Source organism: Saimiri boliviensis, chromosome 8 (genome assembly GCF_048565385.1).
Source record: "Saimiri boliviensis isolate mSaiBol1 chromosome 8, mSaiBol1.pri, whole genome shotgun sequence".
NCBI classification, from domain to species: Eukaryota; Metazoa; Chordata; class Mammalia; order Primates; family Cebidae; genus Saimiri; species Saimiri boliviensis.
Window position 1 is genome coordinate 10,809,990 of NC_133456.1, and position 23,990 is coordinate 10,833,979.

The 23,990-nt window shown below is 38.0% G+C and overlaps 1 protein-coding gene across 8 annotated transcripts in view; it reads right to left on the bottom strand.

Annotated features, from left to right (window-relative positions):
• Positions 1–23,990, bottom strand: part of DOCK3 (dedicator of cytokinesis 3) — a 656,527-nt gene that overhangs the window by 462,056 nt on the left and 170,481 nt on the right. For all 8 annotated transcript variants that reach the window (XM_074403778.1, XM_074403777.1, XM_074403779.1 and 5 more), the window contains exon 3: positions 16,975–17,015. In XM_074403778.1, the coding sequence (XP_074259879.1) occupies positions 16,975–17,015 (41 nt within the window). The remainder of the gene's footprint in view (positions 1–16,974; positions 17,016–23,990) is intronic.

Here is a 23,990-nt window from a genome sequence, read left to right on the forward strand (position 1 = left end):
CCATGGTACTGGTACCAAAACAGAAATATAGACCAATGAAATAGAACAGAGGCCTCAGAAATAACAATACACATCTACAACCATCTGATCTTTGACAACCCTAACAAAGATAAGCAATGGGGAAAGAATTCCCTATTTAATAAATGGTGGAAAAATTGGCTAGCCATATGCAGAAAACTGAAACTGGACACTTTCCTTATACCTTATACAAAAATTAACTCAAGAGGGATTAAAGACTTAAACATAAGACCTAAAACCATAAAAGCCATAGAAGAAAATCTAGACAATACCACTCAGGACATAGACATGGGCAAAGACTTCATGACTAAAACACCAAAAGCAATGCCAAAAAAAGCCAAAATTGACAAATGAAATCTAATTAAACTAAAGAGCTTCTGCATGGCAAAAGAAACTATCATCAGAATGAACAGGCAACCTACAGAATGGGAGAAAATTTTTACAATCTATTCATCTGACAAAGAGCTAATATCCAGAATCTACAAAGAACTTAAGCAAAATTATAAGAAAAAAAAATTTTTTAATGGGTGAAGGACATGAACAGGCACTTCTCAAAAGAAGACATTTATACAGCCAAAAAATATACAAAAAAAAAAAAAAAAAAAAAAAGCTCATCAACACTGGTCTCTAGAGAAATGCAAATCAAAACCACAATGAAACATCATATCATGCAGTTAGAATGGTGATCATTAAACAGTCAGGAAACAACAGATGCTAAAGAAGATGAGGACAAGCAGAAACACTTTTACACTGTTAGTGGGAGTGTAAATTAGTTCAACCATTGTGAAAGACAGTGTGGCGAGTCCTCTAGAATCTAGAACGAGAAATACCATTTGACCCAGCAATCCTATCACTGGGCATATATCCTTTGGGTAAAGGATTATAAATCCTCTACTATAAAGACACATGCACACATATGTTTACTGCAGCACTGTTCACAAGAGCAAAGACTTGGAACCAACCCAAATGCCCATCAGTGATAGACTGGATAAATAAAACAGGGCACATATATACCATGGAATACTATGCAGCCATAAAAAAGGATGAGTTCATGTCCTCTGTAGTACATGGATGAAGCTGGAAACCATCATTACCAGCAACCCAACACAGGAACAGAAAATCAAACACTGCATGTTCTCACTCTTAAGTGGGAGTTGAACAATGAGAACAACATGGACACAGGGAGGTGAACATCACACACAGGGGACTGCTGGGTGGCGGAAGCAAGGGAAGGGTGAGCATCAGGACAAATCCATAATGCTTGTGGGGCTTAAATCCCAGATGATGAGTTGACAGGTGCAGCAAACCCCCATGGCACATATATACCTATGTAACAAACCTGCATACTTTGCACATGTATCCCAGAACTTGAAGTAAAATTAAAATAAAATAAAAAGTTAAAAAATAACAGATGCAGACAAGCTTGTGGAGAAAAAGGAACATGAAAGTATTGGTGAAAGTATAAATTAGTTCAACCATCATGGAAAGCAGGCAATTCCTCAAAGAGCTTAAAAAAGAACTGCCATATGACTCAGCAATGACAGATAAGATTTTTAAAAAATGGTATGTACGCATCATCGAATATTATACAGCCATAAAAAAGAATGACATCATTTCTTTTGCAGGAACATGGATGAAGCTGGTGGCTTTAATCCTTAGCAAACTAATACGGAAACAGAAAACCAAATACTGCATGTTCTCACTTATAAATAGGAGCTAAAGGATAAGAACTTATGAACACAAAGAAGGAAATAACAGACTCTAGGTTCTACTTGAGGGAAGAGACTGACAGGAGGGAGGGCACAGAAAAGATATCTATTAGATATTGAGCTTAATACACGCATGATGTAATAACATGTACAACAGACCCCCCCACAACACGTTTACCTATGTAACAAACCTTTGCATATACTCCCCAATCTAAAATAAAAAATGTTTAAAAGACATAAAAGAGATTTTCAAAAAAAAAAAGAGTAAAAAAAATTTGACAATATGCTCAGTCATAAAACAAGTCTCAATAAATTCAAAAAAACTCAAAATCATGTCAAGGGTCTTCAAGGACAACAGTGGAATAAAATTTCTAATTTTATTCCAAGAGGAACTCTCAACATCACACAAGTAGATGGAACCTAAGCAACTTGTTCCTGAATGACTTTAGGGTAAATAGTAAACATAAGGTAGAAATAAAAAAAGACTGCAGCAATGAAAACAGGGGACACACTATACCAAAACTTCTGGAATACAGGAAAGGAATATTAACAGAAAAGTTATTACTAAATGCCTGTATCAAAATGATAGAAATGTCACAAATTAACAACCTAACATTGCATCTACAGAAATTAGAAAAATTAAAATCAAACCAAAGTTAGTGTAAGAAAAAAATAACAAAGATCAGAGCAGAACTAAAGAACATTCTGACCAAAAACCATAGAAGCAAAAAAACTTAAAGTAGATTATTTGAAAGGATTATCAAAGCTGATAGAACATTAGCTATATTAAACAAAAAAGAAAATTCAAAAAAAGCATGATTGGCCAGGCACAGTAGTTCATGTCTGTAATCCCAGCACTTTGAGAGGTTAAGACAGGTGGATCACTTGAGCTCAGGAGTTTGAGACCACCCTGGATAATATGGCAAAACTCAATCTCTACAAAAAAATACAAAAATTAGTCAGGCATAGTGTTGCATGCCTGTAGTCCCAGTTATTTGGGACACCGAGGTGGGAGCAGCACTTGAACCCGGAAAGTGAAGGTTGTAGTGAGCCAAGATCATGCCAGTATATTCCAGCCTGGGTGACAGAGCAAGACTCTATCTCAAAAAAAAAAAATGCATAATCAGAAATACTAAAAGTAACATTACTACAGTAGATACCAGAGATACAAAAGAGATCCTCAAAGACTATAATGAGCATCTCTATGTGCACAAACTAGAGGAAATAATTAATTCCTAAAAAAAATCTCCCAACATTTAATCAGGAAGAAACTGGAGCCCTGGATAGACCAATATCATATTTAAAAATTGAATCAGTAATAAAAAATCTACCAACAAAAGCCCTGAACCAGGCAGATTCACAGCCAAATTCTACCAGATGTACAAAGAAGAGCTGCCACAAATCTTACTAAAACTATTCCAGAATATCAAGGAGGAACTCCTCCGTAACTCTTCTACTAAACCGTTATCATCCTTGAACAAAAATCTGGCAAGGACACAACAAAAATAGAAAACTATAGGCCAATATCCCTGATAAACAGATCCAAAAATCCTCAACAAAATACTAGCAAACTGAATACAGCAGTGCATCAAAAAGATAATTCATCACTATCAAAAGGAGTTCATTCCTGTGATGCAATGATGGTTCAACATACACAAATCAATAAATGTGGCTTACCACATAAATTTTCTTTTTAGAAAACATATGATCATCTCAAACAGATGGAGTAAAAGCATTCAACAAAATCGAACATCCCTCATGATAACCCTCAACAATCTAGACATCAGATGAACATATCTCAAAATATTAAGAGCCATATATGAAAAACCCACAGCCAACATCATAATGGGCAAAAGTTCAAAGCACTCCTAAGAACTGGAACAAGGCAAGAATGTCCCCACTCACCACTCTATTCAACATATTACTGGAATTCCTAGCTAGGGAAACCAGATGAGAGAAAGAAATAAAAGGCTATCACAGCAAAAGAAATTATCATCAGAATAAACAGACAACCTACAGAATTTTTGTGATCTATTTCTCTGACAAAAGATCTAATATCAGAGTCTACATGGAGCTTAAACAAATTTACAAGAAAACACAATCCCATTAAAAAGTGGCAAAGGACATGAACAAAAACTTCTCAAAAGACATTCATTCAGCCAACAAACAAATGGAAAAAACAAAAGCTCAACATCACTGATCACTAGAGAACAGCAAATCCAAAGTACAATGAGATAGCATCTCATGCCAGTCAAAATGGCTATTATTTAAAAAATCAAAAAACAACAGAAGCTGGCGAGGTTGTGGAGAAAAAAGAAGATTTTTACACTGTTAGTGGGAGTGTAAATTAGTTCAACCATTGTGGAAGACAGTATGGTGATTCCTCAAAGACCAAGAGGCAGAAATATTAATTGATCCAGCAACCCAGTTACTGGGTATATACCCAAAGAAATACAAGTTACTCTATTATAAAAATACATTCACACAGGTGTTCGTTGCAGCACTATTCACATTACCAAAGACATGACGCAACCTAAATGTCCATCAATGATAGACTGGATTAGAAAAAATGTGATAAATATACACCATGGAATAAAAAGCCATAAAAAGGAATGACATCATGTCCTTTGCAGGGACATGAATAGAGTTGGAAGCCATTATCCTCAGCAAACTAAAACAGGAACAAAAAACAAAACACTGCAGGTTCTCACTTATAAGTGGGAGGTGAATGATAAGAACACATGGACACATGGGGGAAAACAATACACACTGGGGCTGTCAGGGGTGGGGTAAGGAGCGGGAGAGCATCAGGAAGAATAGCTAATGGACACTGGGCTTAATATGTAGGTGATGGGATAATCTGTGCAGCCAATCACCATGGCACATGTTTACCTATGTAAAAAACCTGCACATCCTGCACATATATCCCTGGATTTAAAAGTTAAAGAAAAAAATTAATGAATAAGAAATTAAACGCATCCAAATAGCAAAAGAAGTCAAATTATCTGTTCACTTACTACGTGACCCTAACCCTAAAAAATTCTAAAGATTCCTCCAGAAGTCTCCTGGTCCTGATAAATTATATCAGTAAAGTTTCGGGATACATAAATCAATGCAAAAAAAAACGGTATCATGTATATACTCCAATAGCATTCAAGCTGAGAACCAAATCAAGAACTCAATACCATTTACAACTGTCACAAAAATAAAAGAAAATAATAAAATAAAATACCTAGGAATACATTAAAGAAGGAGGTGACAGATCTCTACAAGGAGAACTATAAAACACTAATGAAAGTAATCACAGATGACACAAATAAATGGAAAAAACATTCAATGTTAATTCAAAGATCTGTATTATTAAAATGACCACGCTGCCCAAAATGATCTACAGATTGAGCACAATTTCAATCAAATTACCAACATTATTTTACACAGAATTAGAAGAAAATAACTGAATAATTATTTTTAAAACCAAAAACGGACCTGAATAGTCAAAGTAATACAAAGCAAAAAGAACAAACATAGTAGCATCACATTACCTGACTTAAAACTACGTAAGACTATAGTAATGAAACAGCATGGCAATGGTACAAAAATAGACACATAGATTAATGAAATATTAGAGACAACCCAGAAATAAAGCCACATACCTACAATCAACTGATCTTTGACAAAGTTGAGAAAAGTAAGCAATGGAAAGAGGACACCCTATTCAATAAATGGTGTAGGAAAACTGGCTAGCCCTATGCAGAAGAATGATACTGAATAGATCTCTCTTACCACATGCAAAAGTTAACTCAACATGAATTAAAAATTAAATGTAAGATCTGAAACTACAGCAATCCTAGAAGAAAACATAGAAAAGGCCCAGCACAGTGACTCACATCTGTAATCCCAACACATTGGACGGCCAAGACAAAGAGGACTACTTGAGGTCAGGAGCTCAAGACCAGCCTGGGCAACATAGTGAAATGAATAAAGGGAGAAAAAAAAAACACAAAATGAAAAACAAAACAAAAAAACAGCTATTGTAATGGTGTTCATCTGTAGTTCAAGAAACTCTGAAAGCTGAGGCAGAAGTATCACTTGAGCCCAGGAGTTCAAGGCTGCAACGAGCTATGATCGCAACACTGTACTCCAGCCTGGATGTCAGGGCAAGACCTTGTTCACCAAAATTTTTTTTAAAAGGTAGAGGAAGTGGGGAAAAGGGAGGAGAAAGGGAGGGGAGGCAGAGGCAGAGATGAGAGGAGGGGTGGCAAGTAGAAGGGAGGGGAGGGGAGAAAACAACTTCTACACACTGGCCTAGGAGAATAATTATAATTTTATAACTAAGGCCTCAAAAGCAAATAATGAAAAAAAAAAAGACAAATGGAGTTTAATTAAACAGAATAGCTTCTACACAACAAAATAAACAATCAAGAGTCAACACACGATCTGAAGGTGGATCCAAGATGGCTGAATAGGAACAGCTCTGGAGTGCAGTTCCCAGTGACAACAACACAGAGGGCAACTGATCACCACATTTCCAAACAACTTATTACTACCCACAGACCAGGAGATTCCTGGGCTGAAAAGCACCACAAGTTTCCAGCACTGCTGTTTCATCTGGCACAGGAGGTCTCCACACAAACACTCACACAAATCTGGGTGGCCATTTCAACTGGCGCCTGGAATGACTGGGAGAAAGAGCCAACCATTCGACTGAAAAAAAGGGACTGACACAGGGAGCCAGATGATGTGGCTTGGTGGGTCCCATTAAAACAAAGACCAGCACTGTGAAACGCTCTGGATTAAGAGTTTCACAAGTGCAGCTGGACCTGGGATAGTCCACCTCTATGGCGGGAAGGGCATTCAACATTACCAAGGCAGTCCTCCACTACCGAGGCAGTCCACTACTACCGAAGCAGTCCGCCACTACCAAGGCAGTCCGCCATTACTGAGACAGTTCTAACTAAACCTCTGTAAACAAAACCACAAGGAAGTTCACACAGCAACTGAGCAGAGCCCACTGTAGCTCAGCAATGCCTCTGCTGGCAGACTGTGACTAAGCTACCTCCTTGCTGGGCAGGGTATCTCTGAAAAAAGGCAGCAGCACGCCAGGAACTTATAAATAAAGCTCCACCTTCCCAGGACAGAGCACCTAGGAAAAAAAGAAGTTATGAGTTCCATTGCAGCAGACTTAAATGTACCAGAACAATGTAGCTCCCAGATCAGCACTTGAGCTCCTATCAGGGGCAGATTGTCTCCTCAAGCAGCTCCCCAACCCCTGTATATCCAAAGAGACACCTCATAAAGGAGAGCACAGGCTGAAATATGGAAGGTATCCTTCTGGGACAAAGATAATAGAAGAAGAAACTGGCAGCAACCCTTACTATTCCGCAGCCGATGCAGGTGATCCCCAGGTAAGCAGGGTCTGGAGTGGACCTCCAGCAGTCCTACAGCAGAGGGGCCTGACTGTTAAAAGGAAAACTAAAAAACAGAAAGAAATAACTTCATCATCAGCAAAAAGGACATCCACTCAGAGACTCCATCTGAAAATCACCAACTACAAAGACCACAAGTAGATAAATCCACAAAGATGGGAAGAAACCAGCACAAAAAGGATGAAAACACCCCAAACTAGAACGCCTCTCCTCCTCCAAGAGATCACAACTCCACAGGGAAGAGAGCTGGATGGAGAATGAGTCTGAGGAACTGACAGAAACAGGCTTCAGAAGGTGGGTAATAACAAATTTCTCTGAGCTAAAAGAACATGTTCTAACCCAATGCAAAGAAACTGAGGCCTTGAAAAAAGGTTTGACGCAATACTAATGACAATAAACAGCTTAGAAAAGAATATAAATGACTTGATGGAGCTGAAAAACACAACACGAGAACTTCACCAACTATACACACTTTCAAGAGCCAAATTGATCAAGCAGAAGAAAGGATATCAGAGATGAAAGATTAACTCAATGAAATAAAACAAGAAGGCAAGATTAGAGAAAAAAGAGTGAAAAGAAATGAACAAAGCCTCCAAGAAATATGGGATTATACGAAAAGACCTAATTTGCGTTTGTACCTGAATGTGACAGAGAGAATGAATCCAAGCTGGAAAACACTCTCAGGATATCACCCAGGAGAACTTCCCCGACCTAGCAAGGCAGGCCAATATTCAAGTCCAGGAAATACACAAAACACCACAAGTATATTCCTCAAGAAGAGCAACCCCAAGGAACATTGTAAGGCTGGCTGCCTCACAGAGGGTTAAACGGACACATCCATCTCTCTCCATGTCTGATAACTACATCATCACCCAAGCTTGTTATCTGGCCCTGCCGTGCGGCTTCCTCACACCCGCCTCTGCATACCAGACTCAAGCCCACATTCAGCACTAAATTATGCATTCAAACCCCAGCCCGCTGTTGATAAACCCTGCAGGAAAATTTTTAAAAGAAGCCCCATCAGACCCTGCCCGGTAGCAGTCTGCTCTGTATGCCCCTGGAAGGCCCGCTTACCCAAGGCCCGCCCTCCTACCCATGACCACTAGCTCCAGGTATTTCCTGCTTCTTAATAGCCAATAAGATTGCCTTCGCTTTGTTACCCCAACAACCAATCAAGGCCCACTTACCCAAAGTCCCTCCCGCCTACCAATGGCAACTAGTTCCAGGTATTTCCTTCTTCCTGACAGCCAATAAAATAGCCTTTGCTTTGTTTCCCCAATAGCCAATCAATTGCCTTCCCTCCTCATAAAACTCCATGACCTAAACAGCTGGGCATGACTTCTTTGGCCCCTCCCTGGACCACAGAACCTCGCCTGGGAGCTGAATAAATTAGTTTCTCGTTTTCTTATACTTGCTTCAGTTTCCTCATTTTACCTCGGCAATAAATCTTACAAACATACTCATCAGATCCACCAGGGTTGAAATGAAGAAAAAAATGCTAAGGGCAGCCAAAGAGAAAGCTCAAGTTACCCACAGAGGGAAGCCCATCAGACTCACAGTGGATCTCTCAGCAAAAACCCTACACACCAGAATAGAGTGGGGGCCAATATTCAACATCCTTAAAGAAAAGAACTTTCAACCTAGAATCTCCTTTCCAACCAAAATACGCTTCATAAGCAAAGGAGAAATAAAATCCTTTATGAACAAGTAATTGCTGAGAGATTTCATCACCACCAGGCCTGCCTTACAAGAGCTCCTGAAAGAAGCACTAAACATAGAAAAGAAAAGAACAACCAGAAACAGTCACTCCAAAAACGTACCAAAAAGTAAAGATCATGGACACAATGAAGAAACTGTATCACCTATTGGGCCAAACAACCAGCTGGCATCAAAATGGCAGGATCAAATTCACACATAACAATATTAACCTTAAATGTAAATGGGCTAAATGCCGCAATCAAAAGACACACACCGGCAAACTGGATAAAAAGCCAAAACCCATTGGTGTGTTGTATCCAGGAAACTCACCTCATGTGCAAGGACACACACAGGCTCAAAATAAAGGGATGGAGGAAGATTTACCAAGCAAATGGAGAGCAAAAAAAAGTAGGAGTTGCAATCCTAGTCTCTCATAAAATAGACATTAAATCAACAAAAATCAAAAGAGACAAAGAAGGACATTACACAATGGTAAAAGGATCAATGTAACAAGAAGAGCTAACGATCCTAAATATATACGCACCCAATATAGGAGCTCCCAGATAAATAAAGCAAGTTCTTAAGGACCTACAAAGAGACTTAGACTCCCACACAATAATAGTGGGAGACTTTAACACTCCACTGTCAATATTATACAGATCAAGATAGAAAATTAACAAGGAAATCCAGGACTTGAACTCAGACCAACCAAACCTAATAGACATCTATGGAACTCTCCACCCCAAATCCACAGAATACACATTCTTCTCAGCACCACATCGCACCTACTCTAAAATTGACCACGTAATTGGAAGTAAGTCACTCCTCAGCAAATGCAAAAGAAAGGAAATTCTAAGAAACAGTCTCTTAGACCACAGTGCAATCAAATTAGAACTCGGCATTAAGAAACTAACTCAGAACCACAAAACTTCATGGAAACTGAACAACTGGCTCTTGAATGCTGACTGGATAAACAATGAAATAAAGGCAGAAAAAAAGATGTTCTTTGAAACCAACAAGAACAAAGACACAATGTACCAGAATCTCTGGGACACATTTAAAGCAGTGTCTAGAGGAAAACTGAGAGCAATAAATGCCCATATCAGAAACAAAGAAAGATCTAAAATCGACCCCTTACCATCAAAATTGAAAGAGCTAGAGGGGCAAGACCAAAAAAACTCAAAAGCTAGCAGAAAAGAAACAACTAAGATCAGAGCAGAACTGAAGGAGATAAGTAATTTTTTAAATTAGAAATCCTAGTGTCTCTGGATGAGAAAAAAACAGGGCAAGAATTCTGGCACCATGAAAAATATCAATATAGTGATACCATCAAAGAATTGCACAATCTCTCTAACAATTATCCCTAAACAAAATGGAGACTCAGAAATGCAAGATAAAGAATTTAAAGCATGGACTGTAAGGAAGCTCAACACAATCCGAAATGAGGTTAAAAGGCAACACAGGCCGGGCGCGGTGGCTCAAGCCTGTAATCCCAGCACTCTGGGAGGCCGAGGTGGGTGGATCACGAGGTCAAAACATCGAGACCATCCTGGTCAACATGGTGAAACCCCGTCTCTACTAAAAATACAAAAAATTAGCTGGGCATGGTGGCGCGTGCCTGTAATCCCAGCTACTCAGGAGGCTGAGGCAGGAGAATTGCCTGAACCCAGGAGGCGGAGGTTGTGGTGAGCCGAGATCGCGTCATTGCACTCCAGCCTGGGTAACAAGAGCGAAACTCCGTCTCAAAAAAAAAAAAAAAGTCAACACAAAGAAAATTCTAAAGCAATCCAAGCAATGGCAGAAGAAATAAACATCTTAAAAGGAAATCCATCAGAGCTTCTGGAATTCAAAATTCAAAGAATTGCAAAATACAACTGAAAGTTTTATCAGTATACTGAACCAAGAAGAAGGAAGAATGTCAGAGTTTAAATACTGTTTTTTTGGTCATGCATCATGGCTCCCATCTGTAATTCCAGCACTTTGGGAGGCTGAGGCAGGAAGACTGTTTGAGCCCAGAAATTTGAGACCAGAGCTGGCAACATGGCAAGACCCTACCTCTACAAAAATATTTAAAAATTAGCCAGGCATGATGGTATGTGCCTGTGGTCCCAGCTTTTCAGAAGCCTGAAGTGGAAGGGCCACTTGAGCCTGGGAGATCAAAGCTGCAGTGAGCCATGATCACACCACTGTACTCTAGCCTGGGTGACAGAGCAAGACCCTTCTCGAGAAAAAAAAAAGTTTTTGAACTCATCCAGACAAAAATAAAGAACAATGAATGTAACAATACCCATAAGCTCAAGGTAAAGGGCTGAAGACAGATTTACTATGCAAATGAAAATCAAAAAAGATCAAGGGTTACTATTCTTTTATCAGATAAAACATACTTTAATCAACAACAATAAATAAAAAGGACAAATAAGAGCATCACATAATGATGAAGGTTTAATTCAACAAGACTTAACTACTCTAAATATATATGCATTCAACACTGGAATGCACAGATTCCTAAAATAAGTACCTCTAGATCTACTAAAAGACAGACAACCTCACAATAATGGTGGGGGTTTTTTTTGTTTTTTTTTTGTTTTTTTTTTGTTTGTTTTTTTTTGAGATGGAGTCTTGTTCTGGCACCCAGCCTGGAGTGCAGTGGTGCAATCTCAGCTCACTGCAACCTCAGCCTCTGGGTTCAGCCTTCTGAGTAGCTGGGACTACAGGCATGCACCACAATGCCCAGCTGGTTTTTGTATTTTTACTAGAGATGAGGTTCCAGCAGCACATCCAAAGGTAATTCATCACAGACTTACCCCAATACCTTTTCCCCTTTTCTGATTTTTCTATTGTTTCACTGTAATAATTCATAGCTGTGAATACAACTATATGCCCCTATTCATTATTCATTCTACTCCACAGTACTTATAACCATTAATTACCCCCATTTTTAAAAAATGTTCTCCTTAGCCAACTATGACCTCCATTAGTCTTTTTTTTTTTTTTTTTTTTGCCACTTCCTCATTCTCTGTCCTCCAAGGTGTTGGCAGTCTTTACGGTCTCATTCTTTAAATACTAAAAGACAATAGTGCAAAAGAATTATCATGCACTTAGGTGCTAGGCACTGCATTAATGGCTTCATAAAAACACAATGATTCATCATTACAATTTTCTGATAAGCAATAACAATCCCCATTTCAAATACACACAAAATTAGACAACAGTATAATGAATCTCCACAAATATATCACTCAGCGTAAACAATTATCAACATTTTGCCAATCTGACTCATTAATCTACACACACACATTTTACCCATTATAGTATTTTTGGAGAAAATTTCAGAAATTATTCATAAATACTTTAACATTTACCTTAAATATTCAAAAAGGTTCAACTGCTTGAACCTCTGCCTCCCAGTTTCAAGCAACTCTCTTGACAGTAAATACCTTCAATATTTACCTCTTGTTTTTCTGATAAACCCGATTTTATAGCTATACTGTATGACAGTAATGAATTCAGTCTCTGTTGAATGACAGATTTCCTGTTGCCAAAGTCTAAATTCCTTAGATTTCTTTGGCATATAACTATAAATATATCGATTCGATACCTTTCCTGACTTAACCAGCCATCACTCATCACTCTCCTGCACTATGCCTTACCCAGCTTAAAACATTTACTATTCCCTGAACACGTTTTGCAACGTTTTGTTTGTTTTGTTTTGTTTTGTTTTGTTTTGTTTTGTTTTGTTTTTTTGAGACGGAGTTTCACTCTTGTTACCCAGGCTGGAGTGCAATGGCACGATCTTGGCTCACCGCAACGTCCGCCTCCTGGGTTCAAGCAATTCTCCTGCCTCAGCCTCCTGAGTAGCTGGGATTACAGGCACGTGCCACCACGCCCAGCTAATGTTTTGTATTTCTAGTAGAGACGGGGTTTCACCATGTTGACCAGGATGGTCTCGATCTCTTGACCTCGTGATTCACCCGCCTTGGCCTCCCAGCAAGCCACCGCGCCCGGCCTTTGAAACTTTTTGCTGTGCAAAATGTTCTAGAAGGCCCTGTTCCTATCTCACAGAATGCTACGCATCCTGTTCACAAGGATTGTGTAATAGCTGATACTGAAATCACAAAATGGAAGTAAATACAAACTGTACCAAATTTCATTATTCCTCCTGAGCACATATTTTATAAAAAGCAAAGAATTAAATCAAGTATCGTCTTTTTTTCTCAATTTTATTGGTTATTCTTTAATTCTTCATGTATGCTCTTAAGTTTTGTGTTTTGTTGGTGGTGGTGGTGGTGGTGTTTGGTTTTGGGTTTTTTTTTTAGACAGAGTCTCCCTTTGTTGTCCTGGAGATCTCGGCTCACTGCAATCCCCACCTCCCAAGTTCAAGCGATTCTCCTGCCTCAGCCCTCCGAGGAGCTGGGATTACAGGAGTGCAACACCAAGTCAGGCTAATTTTGTATTTTTAATAGAAAGAGGGTTTCTCCATGTTGGCCAGGCTGGTCTCCAACTTCTGGCCTCAACTGATCCACCTGTATGGACCTCCCAAAGTGCTGGGATTACAGGCAAGAGCTACTGTGCCTGGCCAAAATGTTAATATTTCACTAACAAATGCATAACATGGCATTTCACCAGTGGAATACAACGCTATGTCTCAAAACCTTGCTTTGGTCTCTAAAATTATAAAACCACAGTACGTTCTACTATACAAGTGTATGCAGAAAAAACAAAGTCCTCAAAAAATGAAAAGACAATAAACTATCATTCTTAAAATCATCTAACATAAAATTTAGTTATATTTCCTACCTATCATACTTCTCTAAAACTGTAAAATTTTAATATGTACTCATAACAGAAAGAATATTTAATAGTCACTCCAGTTTTTCCTTTTTTTTTTTTTTAAGAAAGAGAAAGAGAAAGGGGGAGAGAGAACAGGAGTCTTGCTCTGTTACCCAGGCTGGAATGCAATCTAAAAATAGGTATTAAAAACCACTTTTATGCCAATAATTGTGCTTAACAGCAACGACAGGAAGGGAATAAGCGAAGAAAATAACAAACAGCCAACCGATATTTCATTTAAGTCTGTGAAATGCTATGCAAATGCTGAAGACTGATTTACTTCCAATTACATGGTCACTTTCAAAATAGTTGTAATATGATACTGAGAAAATGTATGTTCTGTGGACCTGGGGTGAAGAATTCTATAAATATTCACTGAGTTTACTTGTTCCAGTTTTTCCTTCTAAACATTTTACTACAAAATAATACAGGGAACAAAAAGATTAAGCTTTGCAAATTTTTAAAAAACTTTTATAGGAAGAACTGTTTCATCATTTACTAATATAACTAAATGCTGGCCAGGCACAGTGGCTCCTGTCTGTAATCCCAGCACTTTGGGAGGCTGAGGTAGAAGCATCAATTGGGCTCCAGAGTTCAAGACCAGCCTGGGCAACACAGAGATAACTCATCACTACAAAAAGTGGGGGGGAAAAATTAGCTGGGTGTGGTAGTATGCTCCTGTAGTTCCAGCTACTTAAGAGGCTGAGTGAGGACAGCCTGAGCCCAGGAGTTCGAGGCTGCAGTGAGCTATAATAATGACACTGCACTCCAGCCTGGATGACACTCAGTCTCATTCATTCACAAATAAATAAATAAAATACTATATTCACTGTCTAGTTCAGATATTATTTTGAGCTATGTTGTGTTTTACTTTATTATTAGTATAAATCATACATACTAAAGACAAACTTTAATAAGTCATCTTTATTTTTCCTTTAACCACTAACAGCTATGAAAAACCTGTAAAAATTTTTACTTATTATGACTGAAATAAGATCACTTCTTAGCTTTCTGACTAAGATCAAGCATAGTAGGACCATAACATTAGCACAAATAAAGAATATACAGAAATGCATTTATTTTCATATCATTTTAAGTATGTTGTATCCTTAAATGATTATATTTTACAAACATTAAATAACTGGTTCCATAAATCACTAACACGGGATGAAATTCAATAAGTAATACTGTCTTCCCATATTTTTTAAGTTTAAGAATACAGATACAAGCTATTAAAAATATATAGATACATGTTGCTAATAAATGCTATAACCTAAGATTCTAGAATAGAGATATTAACAAAATATACAATCTCTGAATACTATATTAGCCCCCAAAGTGGTGAAATTAAAGGAGTATGATCAGACAAAAAGAGCTCTAACATTCGTTGGAGTAGCATGAGTTAGGTTCCTCATTTTGTTTAGCTTGTGAAAACACTGCTAAGAGTAATCACAAAATGGCCTCTCCCACAGAGTCCAAAAACTTTTTTCTGTAGGAAAGAGAATTTGGAACTAAGTATGAAGTTCCAAGTACTTTTCCTTAACTCTAAAATAAAACTCTAATTACTTGCTGGAGAAACCATGTGAAGCCACATGTAATTAGAGAAACCCTGAGTCTACACAGAGAAGCCTGGTTATCTTGGTGGTCTAGCTGAAGACAAGTCTTCCAGCCATCCCTGCCACCAGACATGAGTAAACTCTCCTGGACATTCCTAACAGAATGTCTTGGACACTGAACCCACAGTTGACTGTTGCCACAGGTAACCTCACACATCTCAGAATAACAAGCTACCCAGCTGACCCAGTCAAGCCATAAAAATCATGAGAAAGAAAATATTTGTTAATTTAATCCACTAAATTTTGGAGTATTTTGTTGTGTAGGAAGATATAATCAAAACAGTTATGTTTAATATTTTAAGGGTATCATCATTCTTATCTCAATAATGTTTTCAAACCACACACTTTGCATCAATTTGATACTTTAATCACAAAGAAACAATAACTTTAATGAGAACAGTCTATGCACTGATCTCCAAACACTTGTATTGGAAATAAGGTAATGGGGAGGTGGCCAAAATCACAAATATTACTAAAAATAAATACATAGCATGTGATATCAAAAATTACAACTATTCACCTATAAGATTCCTCCTTTATTCTAGTTCTAACTTTTCAACAATTTTAAATCAAAATTTAAAAAATAAACTACAAGTAGAAACTATTGCCACATAAGCATTCATGAATACATTTCAAAATTAGAAATATAAGAAAAACTACCTAGAAGCAATGGTTCTCAACCAGGGGTCATTTTGTCCCCAAGACAAATTCGGAAATGTCAAAAGTCCTCTTTTGTTGTCACACTAAGGGACAGAGTGTTCTGACATCTAGTATGTAGAAGTCATATACTCTGCTAAACACCTCACAATGCACAAGACTGTCTCCCACAATAAAGAATAATCTGGCCCAAAATGTCAACAGTGCCAAGAATGAGAAACCACAGCTGGGAGGCATTAAAATGTAAAGATATTGTTTCCTTATAATCATTACCTTAAAACTAATCAAACTGAATGACTCTACTAGCAAAACTGATTATTAGAATTCTAAACAATTTTCTTTTTGAATGAAAAAGTGATAATTTTGGTATTTTTTCTATACAAAGAAAAGCATACTGCATCAAATATTAAGCTACATAAACATACAAGAAAAGCTGACTATTAATTACACAAAAAATGCAGAAAGAAGTGGCTGCAACTATATTACTGGGGAAGATTATTTCTAATTGTATTGTATTAATTAAACTGTATTTTGTTTCATCAATATTAATTGTGATAAACATAAAATCTAGCACATAAAATTAGTATTCTACACTATAATTCTTATTTATATTTATTTCAATAACATGATCAGAGAAATATCTAATTGGATTATTTGAAAATACTTTTCATTGTGCATTTTAGAAACAATTCATCTAATTATATGGTTCCACAGGACTAGGCCTGTGAATAAGTCAATTTACTTTTTGTCAAATACCTTAAGGAAAAAAAATATTTAAAAGCCTGAATAGGCTTTTTCAAAATAAGCTTCACATATATGACCGTATCTGCAATTCCTGTCCTTTTAGAAGAAACATTTTAATATGCTGAGACAGAGAAGAGTTTGTTGCAGTTTTGTAACGGAAATAATCATTGTGACTACTGTAAAAGGTTAAAAGAGGAATCAATAAGAGTTGTTATATCAAACATATAAGGCAGTTCTTTCCTACATTAGAAAAGGTAACAATAAACTTTTTGTTACCTTCACATTTGGCTTCCTTGTTGAAACTCCTCTGTACCAACCTAAAACAAAGCATAAGAGGATATTAAAATAACACTGTCATGTTCGATAAGAAACATAATAGTATTTTTTGAAAGAAACAAATAAGTGCATATCTTTCCTTAAAACACACACTGTGGCTTCATTAGGATCTAGAGTTACCCTAGTAGCTTACTCCAAAAGGAACAGTCCATAATGAATAAAACATTTCTAATTTTCATCACAAGGCATAAAGTTCTTTGAACGGAGTAAAATGCAATTAGAAAAGACTTCAGAGGACATGTAATTCAACAGCACAAAAATTCCTAGATAAAGGTATCGGGGCAGAGAAATGCTAAAATCATATCACTTTTTCATGGCAGATAGGGAGTACAGCCTAGACTGTCTGTTTCCTGGTCTCTTTCAATCTTCCATGCAGTATACTAAACACTACTCTCATTTCTTTGCCTTCCAGCTGCTTAAGTCAACATCCTTGCTAGTGCAGATCACCTTCTTGATTTATTTCCTTTCAGTATTCACACACAGCAACAATAATAAAATTTTCAATTACACAATAAAAAGCAATTTTCAGAGAAAGAAAATTTTACTGCCAACTTTTCTCAATTTCAATGTATTATTTTCAGAGCTCTTCTATAGTCTCTTTATCTGAATTTAAAAGGAAGCAGCTCCAGTGGGTAGGAGAGGAAGTCAAGAGTTGTATTTAAAGAAGGAAGATAAAGAAGAGATTGTTGATTGCTAAATTGAGAGGTTACTGTTAAGAGGTTGTCCAACATGTTAACTTTTAAAATAACAAAGCTATGAGAAAAAAAGAATCAACTTTTTTCACCTGAAAAATAACAACAAAAGAGATGAGCCTGTTTCTGTTTAGAACAATAGCTGAAATAATAAATTTCATTAACTCAATTTACACCCTGAGTCTCAATTTCTCCATTTATTTTTGAAAAATGGTGATAACTTACCAATTTGATACTTTACAGTATTTTAAGAAACATAACAGAAAATGACATCAGGAGGTATGGCAGAGTTAAGTCTCTTCAAAGAGCCTCTCCTCAATAAAAGCAATGAAAACACTGTAAAGCTAAAGTCATCAAGACAGTATGATACTGGTGAAAGATTAGGCAAATAGGTAACTGAATAGAAAATCCAGAAATAGACCCACATAAATACAGTCAACTCATCTTTGACAAAGAAGCAAAAGTAATAAATGGAAAAAAGAGTTTTCAACAAATGGTGCCGAAACTGGACATCCACATGCAAAAAATAAAGAAACCTACACACAGACCTTATCCTAGTCACAAAAGTAAACCCAAAATGGATCACAGACCTTAATGTAAAATGCAAAACTATAAAACTCCAACAAGATAACATAAAAGAAAATGTAAGTAACCTTGAGTATAGCAATGACTTTTTAACTACAACACCAAAGGCATGATCTATGAAGGAAATAATTGATATACAGAACTTCATTAAAATTAAAAACTTCTCTGTGAAAGGCATTGTTATGAGAATAAAATGACAAACCACAGACTGGGAGAAAAATATTTACATAAGACCTATCTGATAAAGGAATGTTATCCAAAATATACAAAGAACTCTTAAAACTCAATGATAAGAAAATAAACAGCCCACTAAAAAATAAGCAAAATGCCAGCTGTGGTGGCTAATGCCTATAATCCCAGCACTTTGGGAAGCCAAGGCAGGGGGATCACGAGGTCAAAAGATCCAGACTATCCTGGCCAATATGTTGAAACCCCATCTCTATTAAAAAAATACAAAAATTAGCTGGGTGTGGTTGCGTGCCTGCAGTCCTGGTTACTCGGGAGGTTGAGGCAGGAGAATCGCTTGAACCTGGGAGGCAGAGGTTGCAGTGAGCTGAGATCGTGCCATTGCACTCCAGCCTGCTGACAGAGTGAGACTCCGTCTCCAAAAATAAAAATAAAAATAAAAAATATAAGCAAAACATCTAAACAGACACCTCACCAAAGAAGATACAAATATGACAAATAAGGATATCAGAAAATGCTTAACATCACTATGTTATTAGGCAATTGCAAATTAAAACAATAATGAGCTACCACTGCATACCTTATTAGAATGGCAAAAATCCAGAACACTGACCCAAGCCAAATGCTGATGAAGATGTAAAGCAAAAGGAACTCTCATTAACTGTTGATAGAAATAAAAAATGGTACAAAGGCACTCCGGAAGACAGTTTGGCAGTTTCTTACAAAACTAAACATACGATTGAGCAATCCATTCCTTGATATTTACCCAAAGGAACTGAAAACTTACATCCACAAAAAAAAAAAAACTACAAATGGATATTTATAGAAACTTTATCATAATTTCTGCCAAAGCTCATAAGCATCTAGGTTGTCATTCTTCAAAAGATGAGTGAAGAAATAAACTGTGGAGCATCCATTTAATGAACTGTTATTCAGTGACAAAAAGAAATGAGCTAACAAGCCATGTGAAGACACTAAATGAAATCTTAAATGCATACTGTGGAGACATTTAACACCATATAATGATAATGCAAATGTGACACCATACTCTCTTACAGTCAATTCTCCTCACCAACCTCCTCCCCCAGCCATGACAACGATTGATCTAAGTAGTTTCAAAACCATATAATCATCTCTAAGGCATGACACCATTATAAGGTGCACATGAGAAATCTGCTCAGTAACCTTCAGCCACCACCTTTTCTTAAAACCAAAACTCTGCTACAAGCTTTGCCAAATGTACTCATTCCATGACTAAGAAGAACTGAAGACAGTAAGGAAAAGAGAAAAGGAAGAACAACTCATTATTTTTATGTTTCTTACATATGAACCAAAAAAGTTCACAAGTTCTCAAATAAACAAAATATCTCCAAAATCGTTATGAATCAATAGGAAATATATGTTGTTAATGAACTAGTACAATGAAGTATCTTCCAAATGTCAATTAACCTATTGTCCAAGAACTCCGGACAATCTACCTTTGCAATTATATTCTCCCCTTTCATTTTCATCATTAATATCTTGACTTTCCAAGATTTCAGAATACTAGCAAAGAAAGTGAAACTACCCTTGATGTTCAGATTGTCTGAGTCTTCATCAATTTCAGTGTCATAATATGCATTTAATTGAAGAACACATCAGAGTCCCATATGGTGAGTTAAACGTCTGCTGGTTTGATTACTACTAGGAACTTAAGGTTAAGGCAAAGATTTATACGCTAACGTTTTCAGAAATAATTTTTTATAGAAAATTAAATAAAGAGCCTGGGCACGGTGGCTCATGCCTGTAATCTCAGCACTTTGGGAGGCCGAGGCGGGTGGATCACGAGGTCAAGAGATCGAGACCATCCTGGTCAACATGGTGAAACCCCGTCTCTACTAAAAACACAAAAAATTAGCTGGGCATGGTGGCACGTGCCTGTAATCCCAGCTACTCAGGAGGCTGAGGCAGGAGAATTGCCTGAACCCAGGAGGCGGAGGTTGTGGTGAGTCGAGATCGCGCCATTGCACTCCAGCCTGGGTAACAAGAGTGAAACTCTGTCTCAAAAAAAAAAGAAAAACAAAAAAAAAGGAAATTAAATAAAGGAAGGCATTCTTACAACACTCAAGTTTATAATTTAAAGATTTATGTCTAACTTTAACTTAAGTCAGAAAAATATAATTGAATTCTATGGAATGCTAAACAAGTATTGCCTCCAAAAGTTCTCTATTCGTCTTCTATCCCTTCTACCTATAAATACCAGCTCTTCCCTTCCAAAGTAACTTGCAGCAACTCTCCAAGTTCTAAGCTAGGGGCATGTTACTCTTACTTAGCATGATTGTAAGAAACACAGACTTTTCCGACTTCACCCAACTGTATGGAATGAAAGAATTATTGGAAATGGAGCTGTCAGGGGCAACGCTGCAGAAGTTGAGCTGCCTGGCTCGCAGGAACAGAGACCTGGACCCCCGGGACAAGTTGCACAGAATGACAAGATTGCCGACTAGGAACAGCTCAGGATTGCAGCTCCCAGTGAAAGCACAGAGGGTGAGTGGACACTGCATTTCCAGACAGATTTTTATTGCCCACAGACCAGGAGATTCTCAGGCAGAGGATCCCCACAGGTCACCAGCTCAGCTGTTTTGGCCAGCGCGGCTGCTTTGCTGGCACCCTGGTGCCGCAGTACTCTGTACAAAATACACTGGTCCAGGTGCCCTTTTAGCTGGCGATTGGAGACCCGGGAAGGCAGATCGCCCATTTATCTGATTTAAAAAGGAACTGAAACAGGGAGGCAGGCAAGGAGATTCCTAGGCAAAAAAAAAATGCCAAGAATCTCAGCACCACTGTTTCAGCCAGCACAGTGAGTTGTCCACGGGAAATGATACAGATCCCAGCACCTTTTAAACAGGCGACTGGAACACCTGGAAGAGAGTCTACCATTCAACTAAAAAAAAAAAAAAACATGACTCTGAGTCACAGAGTAAAGTGATCAGGCTCAGCTGGACCCACCCCCACAAAAAAAAAAAAAAAAAAAAAAAAAAAAAAAAAAAAAAACAGCAATTGAAAACACTCTGGTTTAAGAGTTTCACAGCAAGCACAGCTGAACCCGGAACAGCCCAGCTCTGTGGGGGAGGGGCGTCCGCCGTTACCAAGACACTACCACTACAAGGACTACCACTACCAGGTAGTCCACCATCCCTGAAGCAGCCCACTGTTGCTGAGGCAACCTGACGTTACAGAGAGAGTCCGCCATTACAGAGGCAGGCCACCATTGCTGAGGCAGTTCTAACTAAACCCATATAAACAGGACTACAGAGAAGACCACACGGCAGCTGGGCGGAGCCAGCAGCTCAGCAAAGCCTCTGCAGGCAGACAGTGACTAGGCTGCCTCCTCACTGGGCAACAAAGCCCTGAAAACAAAAAGGGAGCAGCACAACGGAAACTCATAAAGCCCGAACTCCCTGTGATAGAGCACCTGGGAAAAAAAAAAAAAAGTTTATGAGTTCTTCTGTAGCAGACCTAAACACATCTGCCCAGCAACTCTGAATGAACAAAAGAGCTAACAGCACTTGAGCTCGAATAAAGGACAGACTGTTTCCTCAAGCAGCTCCCTGACCCCCATATATCCAAAGAGTAAACTCATAAAAAAGAGAACAGACTGACATTTGGTGGGTATCATTCTGGGACAAAGACAGCAGAAGAAGAAACTGGTAGCAACCCTTACTGTTCTGCAATTGCTGCAGGTGATCCCCAGGAAAGCAGGGCCTGGAGTGGACCTCAGCAGTCCTACAGCAGAGGGGCCAGACTGTTAGAAGGAAAAAAAAAAAAAAAAAAAAAAAAAAAAAAACAGAAATAACGTCATCATCCACAAACTGGAAGTTCACCCAGAGACCCAATCTGAAAGTCAGCAACTACAAAGACAGCAGGTGGATAAATCCACAAAGATGGGAAGAAACCAGTGCAAAAAGGATGAAAACACCCGAAACCAGAACACATCTCCTCCTACATGGGATCACAACTCCTCACCAGCAAGGGAACAAGGCTGGAGAATGAGTATGATGAAATGACAGAATCATACTTCAGAAGGTGGGTAATAAGAAACTTCTGTGAGATAAAAGAACGTGTTCTAACCCAATGCAAAGAAACAAAGAACTTCGAAAAAAGATCTGACGAAATGCTAACGAGAATGGACAACAGAGAGAGGAATATAAGTGAATTGATGGAGATGAAAAACACAACACAAGAACTTCACAAAGCATGCACAAGTTTCAACAGCTGAATAAACCATGCAGAAGAAAGGTTATCAGATGTCAAAGGTCAACTCAATGAAATAAAACAAGAAGGCAAGAATAAAGGGGAAAAAAGTAAAAAGGAATGAACAAAGTCTCCAAGAAATGTGGGACTATGTGAAAAAAACTAATCTACATTTGATAGGTGTACCTGAATGTGACGAAGAGACTGAATCCAAGCTGGAAAATACTCTTCAGGATATTATCCAGGAAAACTTCCCCAACATAGCAAGGCAGGCCAATATTCAAGTCCAGGAAATACAGACAACACCACAAAGATATTCCTCAAGAAGACCAACCCCAAGGCACATAATTGTCAGATTCACCAGGGTTGAAATGAAGGAGAAAACCTAAGGGCAGCCAGAGAGAAAGGTGGGTGACCCACAAAAGGAAGCCCATCAGACTAATAGCAGATCTCTGAGCAGATACCCTACAAGCCAGAAGAGAGTGGGGGCCAATATTCAACATCCATAAAGAAAAGAACTTTGAACCTAGAATTTGATATCCAGCCAAACTAAGCTTCATAAGTGAAAAAAAAAACAAAGTTTTTGGGAACAAGCAAGCACTCAGAGATTTCATCACCACCAGGCCTGCTTTACAAGACCTCCTGAAAGAGGCTCTACACATATAAAGGAACAACCATTATCAGCCACTCCAAAAACATACCAAATGAGCATCAACACAATCAAGAATCTGTATCAACTAATGGGCAAACAGCTAGCTAGCATCAAAATGGCAGTATCAAATTCACAAATAACAATATTAACCCTAAATGTAAATGAGCTAAATGCCCCATTCAAAAGACAAAGACTGGCAAATTGGATAAAAAGCCAAAACCCATCGGTGTGCCATATCCAGGAAACCCATCTCACATGCAAGGATACACAAAGGCTCAAAATAAAGGGATGGAGGAAGATCTACCAAGCAAATGGAGAGCAAAAAAAGGCAGGAGTTGCAATTCTAGTCTCTGATAAAATGGACTTTAAAGCAACAAACATCAAAAGAGACAAAGAAAGACATTACATAATGGTAAAAGGATCACTGCAACAAGAAGAGCTAACGATCCTAAATACATATGCACCCAATACAGGAGCACCCAGATACATAAGGCAAGTTCTTAATGACTTACAAAGAGACTTAGACTCCCATACAATAATAGTGGGAGACTTTAACAACCCATGGTCAATATTAGACAGATCAAGAAGACAGAAAATTAAGGATATCC